At 39.8% G+C, this 13,865-nt stretch overlaps 1 protein-coding gene across 1 annotated transcript; it reads right to left on the reverse strand.

Annotated features, from left to right (window-relative positions):
- Positions 1–5,738: 5,738 nt before the first annotated feature.
- On the reverse strand, positions 5,739–7,258 carry mid1ip1a (MID1 interacting protein 1a). The gene has a single exon (XM_061724647.1). It carries the CDS (start codon positions 6,982–6,984, stop codon positions 6,460–6,462), a length of 525 nt encoding a protein of 174 aa, XP_061580631.1. The 5' UTR covers positions 6,985–7,258; the 3' UTR covers positions 5,739–6,459.
- Between the last annotated feature and the right edge of the window lie 6,607 nt (positions 7,259–13,865).

Raw genomic sequence — 13,865 nt, forward strand, 5'->3', positions numbered from 1 at the left:
AAAAGTACAGATAATTGTGTGAAAATGTAAGGAGTAAAAGTAAAAAGTCGTCTGAAAAATAATTACTCCAGTGAAGTATAGATAACCAAAATTTCTACTTAAGTAAGGTAACGAAGTATTTGTACTTCGTTACTTGACACCTCTTTCTTCCACCCCACTGGGCCGCGTTGAAGTGAATTAAACCTGAGCTGGATTTAACTGCAGTTACTGGAAATGAACTAAACACGTTTAGTTTGTTTGCAAAGCGATGTACAAATGAAGGAAACAGAACTAAACGATTGTCTTAAACCATCTGCCTCGTTCATGTCGGGGATAGTTCAAACATAAATAATGAAAACAACCAAATCAAACACGTAATCCCGCCCTGAGACAGAGTCTCTGCGTGTCATGTTCGGCATCCTGCTGCACTCTCAAATCCATTCATTTTAATGACGGTCTGTCAGGTTTCTCACGTCGGAGTTTCAGCTTCAACGGCCTCGTTTCTTATTCACTTTTAATGGGGGGCTGTCTCGCTCTGCCAAATTAAATCCCGGCTTTGTTGTTTCTCTTGTATCCGTGTAACTTGCAGTGTAAAGTTCAGAATATCTGATCTGCTGAAGGGTCTGTGCAGGAGAGAGCAGGAGAAGAAGTGACCCGACGGACGTCTGATCCTCCAGACGTGAGGCCGACCCGCCGTCGGGCCCTGACGGCTTGTATCCTTCTGAGTCAATATGAGTCTTTCTGAGTCAATATGAGCCAATATGAGTCAATATGAGTCAATATTAGTCCTGCTAAGTCAATATGAGTCCTTCTAAGTCAATATGAGTCAATATGAGTCAATATGAGTCCTTCTAAGTCAATATGAGTCCTTCTAAGTCAATATGAGTCAATATGAGTCAATATGAGTCCTTCTAAGTCAATATGAGTCCTTCTAAGTCAATATGAGTCAATATTAGTCCTTCTAAGTCAATATGAGTCAATATGAGTCAATATTAGTCCTTCTAAGTCAATATGAGTCAATATGAGTCAATATTAGTCCTTCTAAGTCAATATGAGTCAATATTAGTCCTTCTAAGTCAATATGAGTCAATATTAGTCCTTCTAAGTCAATATGAGTCAATATGAGTCAATATTAGTCCTTCTAAGTCAATATGAGTCCTTCTAAGTCAATGTGAGTCCTTCTAAGTCAATATGAGTCAATGTGAGTCCTTCTAAGTCAATATGAGTCAATATGAGTCCTTCTAAGTCAATATGAGTCAATATTAGTCCTTCTAAGTCAATATGAGTCCTTCTAAGTCAATATGAGTCAATATGAGTCAACATTAGTCCTTCTAAGTCAATATGAGTCAATATGAGTCAATATTAGTCCTTCTAAGTCAATGTGAGTCCTTCTAAGTCAATATGAGTCAATATGAGTCAATATTAGTCCTTCTAAGTCAATATGAGTCAATATGAGTCAATATGAGTCCTTCTAAGTCAATATGAGTCCTTCTAAGTCAATATGAGTCAATATGAGTCAATATGAGTCCTTCTAAGTCAATATGAGTCCTTCTAAGTCAATATGAGTCAATATTAGTCCTTCTAAGTCAATATGAGTCAATATGAGTCAATATTAGTCCTTCTAAGTCAATATGAGTCCTTCTAAGTCAATATGAGTCAATATGAGTCAATATTAGTCCTTCTAAGTCAATATGAGTCCTTCTAAGTCAATATGAGTCAATATTAGTCCTTCTAAGTCAATATGAGTCAATATGAGTCAATATTAGTCCTTCTAAGTCAATATGAGTCCTTCTAAGTCAATGTGAGTCCTTCTAAGTCAATATGAGTCAATGTGAGTCCTTCTAAGTCAATATGAGTCAATGTGAGTCCTTCTAAGTCAATATGAGTCAATATGAGTCCTTCTAAGTCAATATGAGTCAATATGAGTCAATATTAGTCCTTCTAAGTCAATATGAGTCCTTCTAAGTCAATATGAGTCAATATTAGTCCTTCTAAGTCAATGTGAGTCAATATTAGTCCTGCTAAGTCAATATGAGTCAATATTAGTCCTTCTAAGTCAATATGAGTCCTTCTAAGTCAATATGAGTCAATATTAGTCCTTCTAAGTCAATGTGAGTCAATATTAGTCCTGCTAAGTCAATATGAGTCCTTTTAAGTCAATATGAGTCAATATGAGTCAATATTAGTCCTTCTAAGTCAATATGAGTCCTTCTAAGTCAATATGAGTCAATATTAGTCAATATTAGTCCTTCTAAGTCAATATGAGTCAATATGAGTCCTTCTAAGTCAATGTGAGTCAATATTAGTCCTGCTAAGTCAATATGAGTCCTTCTAAGTCAATATGAGTCAATATTAGTCAATATTAGTCCTTTTAAGTCAATATGAGTCCTTCTAAGTCAATATGAGTCAATATTAGTCCTTCTAAGTCAATGTGAGTCAATATTAGTCCTGCTAAGTCAATATGAGTCCTTCTAAGTCAATATGAGTCAATATTAGTCAATATTAGTCCTTTTAAGTCAATATGAGTCAATATGAGTCCTTTTAAGTCAATATGAGTCAATATGAGCCTTTCTAAGTCAATATGAGTCCTTCTAAGTCAATATGAGTCAATATTAGTCCTTCTAAGTCAATATGAGTCAATATGAGTCCTTCTAAGTCAATATGAGTCAATATGAGTCCTGCTAAGTCAATATGAGTCCTTCTAAGTCAATATGAGTCAATATTAGTCAATATTAGTCCTTCTAAGTCAATATGAGTCAATATTAGTCAATATTAGTCCTTCTAAGTCAATATGAGTCAATATTAGTCCTGCTAAGTCAATATGAGTCAATATGAGTCAATATTAGTCCTGCTAAGTCAATATGAGTCCTTTTAAGTCAATATGAGTCAATATGAGTCCTTTTAAGTCAATATGAGTCAATATGAGCCTTTCTAAGTCAATATGAGTCAATATTAGTCCTTCTAAGTCAATGTGAGTCAATATTAGTCCTGCTAAGTCAATATGAGTCCTTCTAAGTCAATATGAGTCAATATGAGTCCATTTGGGTCCCTCAGAGTCCACATTAGTCCACATGAGTCCACCCGGCTTTGTGGCTTCAGCACATCTGAGAATCAGTTGAAATCTGTCTGTAAATGTGTCACCAGTCAGTCGTTCTGATTTGCAGGTTTCTGTGACATCACAACCCCTAATAAGAGTAGAATTACCCAGAATGCCCCTGCCAAACCCCTCCACAGACAGAAAGAGGGGGTGAGACGTGCCCGCCCACCAGCAGCTGCTGTGAACACAACTGTAGATGTAATAAAGCATCTCTGTGCTTTTAGAAGCACAACATGTCACAACATCTCACTGCAGAGGCGTAAACATCTGAAACGAGCAAAGCTGATTCCATATTTGGTCTGAAGGCGTTTTCCGAGGCCTGCAGGACGACATTACTTCTCCCAGTGTCATTTCCGCCCCATTAACACTCAGGGGTGAAGCCTAAAACTTAGATACTCTGGAAGAACGCTGCGTCTGGCCACCGTGGCCTCAATTGATGGATCTCCCCGTTTAATAGTATCTTTGTTTCATAGTTTTTAAAATGAGCTTGGATAGAAGAGCCGGGGGCTCCAGGATGATTTAACTTTATATCTGATCTATTGTTCCAGCACAACGCGGCTCAGAACTGCTGAGGAAGTTGTTTAGTTTATCTGCATCCAGTCAACAGCAGATGCATCTTCAAGTAAATGTGGCAGGTTCACGGCTAAAGGCCCCCCGAGCGGAAACCTGCTCGCTTTCTCAGGCTTTAAATGGTACTTAGATGGACAATTAAAGAAGAAAAGTCTCAAATTCAAGTGTTAATGACCTCCCGACTGCGATCAGATTACACACTCATCACCGGAGCCCCGTCATGGATCGTCTGCTCGTCTCCGGACTCATTTCTGGACTCATTTCTGGACTCGGCCTCCGTCCAGGCTGCTTTCCTGAGTCACGGCCGGGGTTCCTCTCTACCTGCAGGATTTACCTGTCCTCTCTACCTGCAGGATTTACAGGACTGTCTCAGAAAATTTGAATATTGTGATAAAGTTCTATATTTTCTGTAATGCAATTAAAAAAATTTAAGAGTTTAAGATTAAGATTCCCAGAATACTCTAATTTTTTGAGATAGGATATTTGAGTTTTCTTAAGCTGTAAGCCATGATCAGCAATATTAAAATAATAAAAGGCTTGCAATATTTCAGTTGATTTGTAATGAATCCAGAATGTATGACATTTTTGCATTACAAAAAATAAAGGACTTTATCACAATATTCAAATTTTCTGAGACAGTCCTGTTTTTATACGCTATGCATGTATTTGATGCCTAAAACAAATGTCCCTAGTGGACATTAAAGTATAACTCAACTCAAGAAAACAAAAACCACAATACAGAAGACTTAAAAACAACAGTGACACAAAAAGAAAACAGTGTCAGGCGCGGGTTTTTTAATTAATGTGCGTTGTCCCTTTCTAAATAAATACAGGACTGTCTCAGAAAATTTGAATATTGTGATAAAGTTCTTTATTTTCTGCAATGCAATTACAAAAACGTCATACATTCTGGATTAATTACAAATCAACTGAAATATTGCAAGTCTTTTATTATTTTAATATAGCTGATTATGGTTTACAGCTTAAGATTAAGATTCCCAGAATATTAAAATTTTTTGAGATAGAATATTTGAGTTTTCTTAAGCTGTAAGCCATGATCAGCAATATTAAAATAATAAAAGGATTGCAATATTTCAGTTGATTTGTAATGAATCCAGAATGTATGACATTTTTGTTTTTGTAATTGCATTACAGAAAATCACAATATTCTAATTTTCTGAGACAATCCTGTACCTGTCCTCTCTCCACCCCCCAGCATGCCACGCTCCGCTGGCACGTCTGAACCGGTTCTACTGGTCCTGACGGCATTTCAAGTCTAACCGAAAGTGTTGCTCCCTGTTTTTAAGCTGCTTCAAACTTTCATGAGAAATCAGAAAGATTTTCAGACTCAGAAACACAAGTTTGCTCCATAATTAAGGGAAAAAAACACTAGTTATGTTGATTTAACCCCATATGTACATAAAATATATTTGTGTGGGAGAGTAAGTGAGTGAGGGAAGGTTTTATATCATGTAAATGCAATATTGAATTGTATGGTCTTTTTAATTGATGTACAGGACTGTCTCAGAAAATTAGAATATTGTGATTTTCTGTAATGCAATTACAAAAACAAAAATGTCATACATTCTGGATTCATTACAAATCAACTGAAATATTGCAAGCCTTTTATTATTTTAATATTGCTGATCATGGCTTACAGCTTAAGAAAACTCAAATATCCTATCTCAAAAAATTAGAATATTCTGGGAATCTTAATCTTAAACTGTAAACCATAATCAGCAATATTAAAATAATAAAAGGCTTGCAATATTTCAGTTGATTTGTAATGAATCCAGAATGTATGACATGTTTTTTTCCCCAATTGCATTACAGAAAATAAAGAACTTTATCACAATATTCTAATTTTCTGAGACAGTCCTGTATATGAATTTTATATTGTATTGAAATGTTGTGGAAGAGAATTAGCACTAGCTATAAACTCTACATGCATCACATCAGCTGCAAATTTGTATCAATGTTTGACTGCATTGTCCTTGTCAAATAAATACAAAAATACAAAGCACATGTCAGTCTTTGTGCTTTTTTTCCTATTTTGAACGTCACTCATGTGGAAAAACACTCAACAAGAAAGTAAATGTGTAAAAAAAATTTATTGTAGAAACATTTCCGTACAAAAACAGTAAGTTAAAAACACATTAAAACACTTTTTTCAGACAGATGGACCTGAAGTTAATACCAGATAGGCTTAGTGGCAGCAGGGCCTCGTGGAAACCCTCATTATTCTGCAGGAGAATTATCATACGATTCCAGTTCATCGACCATGTAGGACACGAGGAGATCACGGGCAGATACCGTCGGCGTCTGCCTCCTTCCAGACAAAGAACTTAAAACAAAAACACACAAACATATAACAAAACAGCATGAGGGAGACGGCGCCGGCCGAGCGCACCGACATCATCAGCACCGCCGCAGAGGCGATGCCGAGTCCTGAGTCAGTATCCTCCCTGAGGAGGCGGCTCGGCGGTGCAAACGTCTCCCAATCAGGAAAAAAAAAAAAACACCAGTCGTTCTCAAGCAGCGTAAAGAAATAAATATATTAAATAGAGGCTTAAATAGTCGTTTCATCTGTGTATCATTGACCTGAATACAGTGCAAAAATCGTAGGAGCTCAGAGATGCTTTTGTTCAGGATCAACACATCTACGGTTTTTAGAGGTTTTACACCGACACCAAGCAGGCCGGCAGACCTTTGACCCCCCCGGGGGCAGTTTCAGTTCAGTTCAGTAGTAACGGCAGCAGAAGTTTGGGCCTTTTAGGGGAAAAGTTCAGCCCGAAAGCGATAAGTTGCAGGTTTTAGTGCCCCCATCCTCCGATGCCGACCTCCTCGGTGTAGCGGCGGGTCAGGCAGTCGGCCTGCTGGGTCAGCTTGGACAGCACGCCCTGCAGGCCCGTCAGGTGGAACTGGAACTGCTTCTCCAGGTCCTCCTCGTCCTCCTCCTCCTCCGAGGAGGACGAGGATGCTGATGAGGAGGAGGATGAGGATGAGGAGGAGGCCGATGAGTGGGTACGCGTCACCGCCAGGTTCCTCTCCTTCAGCCTCACGCCCCACTCGATGTCGCCGCGGATGGACTTGAGCAGCTGGTAGTAGCTGTACATGTCGGTCTCCTCCGGGTCCGAGGACCGCAGGGCGGCCAGGGCCCGGTCCTGGTCCCGGTCCTGGTCCCGGTCCTGGTCCAGGTCCAGGTCCAGGGGCACGTCCCGCAGCAGGCTGGGCACCATGACGGTCTGGTCCATGTTGTTCACCGCCCCGATGAAGCGGTGCATGGCGTTGAACAGGGAGTTCTTCTGCTTGGGAGGCTCCGACAGCTGCATCATCATCTTTGTGGAGGTTTGGAGTGTCTTTTTCTGCAGGAAAAGTTAAAATCTCAGGAGTTTGTTGCAGTTCCACGTGTCTCTCCCTCTTGTTTCTGTGATCTAACCTGCTGGAGATGTGGATCCCTTTATATACACTCGAGTTTGAGGCGGTCCCAGTCCTGCAAACCCGTCCAACCAGTTGATCCGCGTGAAACCGGAGCCGCAGTGACCTGAAATAGACCCACAGGTGAGAAAGGTGAGGTGCGGCAAGCAGCTTCCGGCTACCACGCCCGCCTCAAATATGCCAAAAATCCGTGCAAACTTAAAAAAAACGACCGGAAAAGTGAAAAAAAGTGAAACTCTGGCTTTATTTAATAAAAAACCGTTAAAAAAGCCGTGAATAGTCCGTCCCCGGCTCACCTGTCACCAGCTGATCCTCCGCCGAAACGAGTCCCGTCTCACACGCTGCTCTGATGAGGAAACCCGTTTGGCCGTTGAATATTCATCCACGCAGCCATCGGCCCACCGCCTCGACCAATCACGAGCCGCCGTTCGCCTCGGGGGGCGGGGCCGAGACCACGGCCAGCCAATCAGGAGCCGCCGTGGTTCCCGGAAGCGGGAGCAGCACAAGCTCTCAGGCTTCACAAATAGGTCTGATGAAATATTTCAAAGAAGTAGGCTATTATTAAACTTTAAACCCCACGTAATTAAATGTTTTAAACGTTTTGAAGTTCAGTGTCTCCTCGTGTTGTAAGAGAGCACAAACAGGGGTTTGTGTGTTTACGTGACAGAGGGTTTAACAGGTTTATTGACAGTTTCAAAGTCCCTTCAGGCAAATTCAGTTTGTCTCATAAACTTTGGAAATAAACAATGTTTTGAGGGGGGAAAAAGGAGGCAGTTAAAAGCAGCACAAACAAGCTTTAAACTGAGTTGCTGTCAAACTTTCAGATTATGACAAGAATTAAGACCATCTATTAGGCAGAATATTTTAGGAAATAATATTTAAGAAATAGGCAATGCAAGTTTATTTGTATAGCAGAATTCAACACAAGGTAATTCAAAGTGCTTTACATCAACATTAAAAGCGGAAAGACAGTAAATAACATATAAAATACACTTTACATTTACTTTACACTGACACTTTATACTTTATATTTTATTTATTTATATCTACAGTCACTGTATTGTAAATTTTGTTTTAACATTCTTATATTTATATATATATTTTTTTGTACATAACGAGACATGCACCATTTATCTGTTCATTTTATTCTATTTTACTTCTTATTCTATTTGATATTTTCAACGTCTTGCTGCTCAGTTGTCCTGCAATTGCCCCTCGGGGATGAATAAAGTTTTCTGAATCTGAATCTGAATCTGAAAAATGAAATGATAAGAAAAGAGGTAAAATAATAAAAAATAAGTTGTTAAAAAGTAAGGGCAGTAGATCCAGAAGGTACATCTCATTCTTAAAACGGCAAGAATTACGTTTCTATACGGTCATAACCTACAAAGACCGGGTCAATGGCAAATACTACATACCAAGAGGGACTACTTTTTCAATCCTTGTCAATGTATATTTACTCACAGTTATCTGTTTTGTAATATCTTAATATCTGTAATGTCAAACAACAGGAAACAACACTTCTCCCGCAAAAAATAGGTTATATTGCCTTTATATGGATAACATTTAGGAAAACCAAACCACTGATAGTCAATAGATTCAAATCTATTGAAGAATAAAAGAAAGAGCGTCCCAAAATACAACCCTGACTGCATCAGTAACAGTAAACTGTCCCCATCAACCCCTTCAGACTATTATGTAATGGTGAAATTCAAAACAGGACTAGCTTGCGGACGACTAGCATCAAGTTCACAAAAACACTTGTGGTTGGGTTGAGTTTCGGGGGAACTTTGGTCTCCAAACAGGTGCTCTGAGTGTGAGATTACAGCCGAAGGACAGGCGGTTGCAGCAGCCGGCCTCCAGCCGAGATAATGGAGCGCCGAGCTTCCCCGGCCCTGCTGCTGCCGGTAAACACGGGGACTCCCACACCTCCCTTAAAACAGAAATAGCCCCGACAGCAGTGCAGCATTACGGTACGTGCTCTGGTGGGAGGACTCTGCTCTCTCCAGGAAATCTGAGCGTCTGTAAACACTTCTGGTCAAGGTGAAACTGTAAAAACATGTTTGCGCCGTCGGGTCCAGAGGAATAACAGGCGAGTAAAATGCTCCAGCCCGGACGAGGCCTTTCACACCTTATAAAAGCCGGCCAAGCGGCTCAGACGGAGCTGGGATGGAGGTTACTGACGCGGCCGTCCACTAGGAATGGGAGATATTTTACCGTTCACGATATACCGTCAAAAAAATTCCCCACGGTAATAATTTGTAAATTCTGAGAGCGAGGAGCTCGTTGTTAAACGAGGCTCCAGCTACGTTATCTGGAACTGGTTTGGATTTAAAAAGAGAGACGAGGAGCAAACATCATCTATTATGTGCAGAGTCTGCAAAAACAGAAGGAAATGGTTGTTACATTTTGATATAACGTTTGACTATTACAAAAAAAAATTGCAATAGTATCTCATTTGTGGCATGTTCCAACCACAGTTTAATTTGCACATTTTATTTATATTAGAAGAGGTCATCACTGATAGGATTTTATTTTCAGTGAACTTTTATTTATTTGTCCTGCTTCTTGTATTTTTTTCTACTTTTTTGATTTTATAAGCTAGGAAAACTTGAAGGACAAGGTACTTTTGCTGTTTGCACTGTTATCCCACTGTTTAAGCCACACAGTTTGAATAAATGTTGAATCTGTTCTTACATTTCAAACTTGTTTCATTTGAGTCATTACAGTTTTACAGTACAGGTGTACTAATTTAATTGTTTTTTATCAATTCAATTTAATTGGTGTAGTTTAGTATTTAGTATCTTTTAGAGCAGTGTTTTGGCTCCAAAGACTGAATGTGGTGATAGATTTATAGTTAAAAAGGTGGAGTTGAATTGTTTTTTTTTTTTTTTAATCGTCATTTTTATCGTTATGGGGATAAATGCCAGAAATGATTGTGATACATTTTTTAGTCCATACCGCCCATCCCTACCGTCCACCTCCACGTCCACGCCGAAGCAGGAAAAGCACAAACGATGAATCTGTTAGGAATCTGGTGTGGTTTCAGGAAATGTCTGAGAATCTGAAATGACTCAAACATCTGAGATATTACAACCACGTTTGTCCGGTGCCACCTAAATCTACAAATATGCCAGTCAGACACTTCACCTAAAACCTCAGGCGGTGCTGGAAAAGGTGCAGTCATGAGGAATGTGAATAAACCAGCTGTTAATCCTGGGTGTTTGTGTAAAACCTGATAAAAATCCTCTGATTGATGTAAATGTAAACTCAGATTAACAACAGCATTTAACTATTATATTTATATAAATATTTATATGGGCATGTGTGTACAAATATATAGAAATATTCAACTATGTGTATGCATGTATAAGTATGTGTGTGAGTATAATTACAGTATATTATAATAATGATAATAATAATACTGTTATTAGCAGTGTGAGTACAGTGTGTGAATATTTATAAATACAGGTGAATGATCAGTGAATGGGGGTAGGACTAAATAAGTTTACACTTCTTCCTACTCCTTTTTTGGCACATGTAAATCAAGATATCAAGTTTTAAAGGATGAAATTCTTTGTTTTGTTGTTTTGTTTTCTTAAACTTCTCATGAAGTTTTTTTTTTTTGCATGTACAAAAATAAAATAAAATAAATGAAATGAAATGAAATCAAACTATTTCTCTCACTATTTATCTAACGAAAATGAAAACAAAAGAGAAACAGTTATGTCGTCTCTAAATACCCCCATGATTACACGGCTCGTAGCTCCGCCTTAAATATCAATCACCTTAAGTAATCACTTCCTGTACGGGTTTATCAGCGTGCCATCGTCTCAGAAGAATGTTGTTCCGTTCTTTTCCACAACGTTGACCTATTAACGCTCTTCCGGTCCGATAAGAGCGTTTTTATCAGCGTGAGACTTGGACGAGGTCGTGAATACGATCGTTGGGGTTTGTCTTCCTCTCAGACGTCGGGGTGTTGATTGATTCCCGCCTGATTCTGCCGCTTGTCCTGGTCTCAACCCGACCTTTCGCCGTTGGACGATGGGCCCGAGAGTTCAGGGTCCACTCAGGGACTGTGAGGTGGAACCAGCAACCCCCGACCACCATCCCTCCACCACCGTGCTCCAGGGTGGGAACCTTGCCATTGATCCGGTCTAGGGCTGGGCGATATGGACCAAAAGTCATATCTCGATATTTTCTAGCTGAATGGCGATACTCGATATATATCGATATTTTTTCTGTGCCATAATTGGGGTTTCCCCCAAAGCATTATAGCATAGCATCTCTGTTAGCATCTCTGTTAGCATCTCTGTTAGCATCTCTGTTAGCTTCATTTTTTCTGAGGCAAACCCTTAAAAAAACAGTCAGTTTTAATACAAAGCCTCGTGCCAAATGTCACACAGGTTCCTTTATTAACAGAGGTCTGCACAATATCAAAATGTATAAAACAAATGAAATAAAAATAAACTGCCTGCATATATAGAATAAAAATGCTTCTTGAATAAAATAAAACAAATATCCCTTTCCTGCATAACAATTAAATTAAAATACACTGTAATTAATACAATGTAGACAGTAACAGGCAGACTTTTCCACTGAGGTTGACAGTTGTGCAAATAACAAAACATTTGTGAAAATCTCAAATAAAACATTCAAGTCAATTTGTCACAAAATAAGCTATATCAAAATCATTTACATTTTTTTTTTTTTTTTTTTTTTTAAATCGATATAAACGATATTGTCCCGTACCATATCACGTTTGAAAATATATCGATATATATTAAAATCTCGATATATCGCCCAGCCCTAACCCGGTCTTTGCAAGTTTTGACCGTATAGAAACTTAATTCTCCTCAGTTGTGTGAAATAAGACCTGGAAACAGGCATTGTGGCATAGAATTGTCAAATTGGTTTAATTTACCGTACGAATTGTTACAGATTACTTTTGTAATACTGTATTTGACCCGGTCTTTGTACGTTTTGACCGTATAGAAACGTAATTCTTGCCATTCTAAGAATGAGATGTACCTGCTGGATCTACTGCCCTTACTTTTTAACAACTTGTACTTTTTATGATTTTACCTCTTTTCTTATAATTTTATTTAATTTTATATGTTATTTACTGGGAACCGGTTCTGAACAAGAACCGATTCTCGGTTCCCATCCCTCCCGATGACGGTTTTAACCAAACCCGGGTGATCAGACGCTCCTGACCACAGTTTGACCTCTGAAATCCTCTGAAAACCTTCGTAGCTTTGCCCGTTTGATGCTTTTACCCCTTTTGTTCAGTAAATAATGACACATGGGAAAGAAATAACAAACCAAACAAAAAGCATATGTTGTTGTTTGCCTGAGACTAAGAGCAACTAGAGACTTTATTATGTGTTATTGTTCTGGTTATTTTATCGTATTTGCACTAAAGGACGGCTCACACGACGGATGAAGGAGGGGGGAAACACACAGATGAAGACTGATACTGAACTCCCAGGATCAGATACGGAGCAGCACAGATTGTTCTGCTGCAGGAGTCATGAATCAGCCCTCAAACATTTCTCTGCAGGAATGAGGAGAATGTGAAGGTGGATGGTTGAACCTGCCAGGCAGCTTTCTCTCCGCCGGCCGTCCTCCTGCATCGCCTCGTTTAGCAGCCTGTTGTCTCTCCCTTTCTTTTCTTTTCTTTTTTGTCTTTTCTTTCAAGCACAGCGGGTATCGCAACGCCCAGGCCCGGAGTGAGCGTTTGCATAAGTATCGGTAAACTGATGAAAACAGCAGCCACGGCGTCTCGTTTAACACGTTTCTTAAAGTTATGAAAGCGTGAAAATAAATAAATAACTAAATAACAGAAATGCTTAGACGTCCTTCGGCTTTTATTTCCTTGCAAATGTGAGAAATGTCATTCTTTTCCTTGTCAACTCATTTCATTCAATATAAACTTTACAATATACGTCTTTGAAGTTCAGACTCTGAAAACAAGGTTGTTCTTGTAACGATTTCTAAAGGCACCAAAGAGAAACCAAACCATGAGGCATTTTAGGGGTTTGAGCCCAGGACCGGGACCAGTGTCAAGGTTTGACATTCCCCCCAGCTTTCAGTTTCTGTCTTGCCCCGCCTGTGTCCCATCTGCCCTGATTGTCTGCACCTGTGTCTCGTCATGTCTCGTTATCCCCTGTGTATATCTGGTCTCGTCATTCCCTTGTTCCCGGTCGGACCGTACTGTTTGTTCCCCATGTTTCCTGCCACGGTTTTCCTCCAAGTTTTGATGCCTGTTTCTTTGAGTTTTTTGATCCTGCTGTGCAGCGTTTTAGTTTGGCTTTTTTGTTAAATAAATAATTTTTTTCATTGAACTCCTGCCTCCTGCCTCCTGCGCTCCTGCGTTTGGGTCCACACCTTACCCCCAGACGTGACAGAAAACTTGTAGGAAAACCGTGGCAGGAAACATGGGGAACAAACAAGTGCTTTAAGTGGGCCGGTACGGAGCGGTACGCAGTACCGGCACTTCTACATTTTACCCATCAGCGTACCGGAAATCATTTACTGTGTGCGGCGCGTACCGGTACTGTTCTTCCCAGATTCCCCATCAGTCAGTAACTCCCCCCGATCTCCCCAAAGTCTACAGGTTGGATTTGTTGATTAAGGTGTTTTGATGCTCAAAGCCTACCGTACAGACGTAAAGGCGCGCTTTGCCAACCCGCGGCTCGCGAGCCGCATGCGGCTCTTTGCCCGGTGTCATGCGGCTCTTGCAACTTTATTTGATAGGTGCAGTGAAAGACAGACTTGT

This window comes from Cololabis saira, chromosome 6 (assembly GCF_033807715.1).
Source record: "Cololabis saira isolate AMF1-May2022 chromosome 6, fColSai1.1, whole genome shotgun sequence".
Taxonomy (NCBI): Eukaryota; Metazoa; Chordata; class Actinopteri; order Beloniformes; family Belonidae; genus Cololabis; species Cololabis saira.

Coding starts and splice junctions, on each gene's coding strand:
- mid1ip1a (XM_061724647.1), bottom strand. CDS start 6,984: ATGATGATGCAGCTGTCGGAGCCTCCCAAGCAGAAGAACTCCCTGTTC.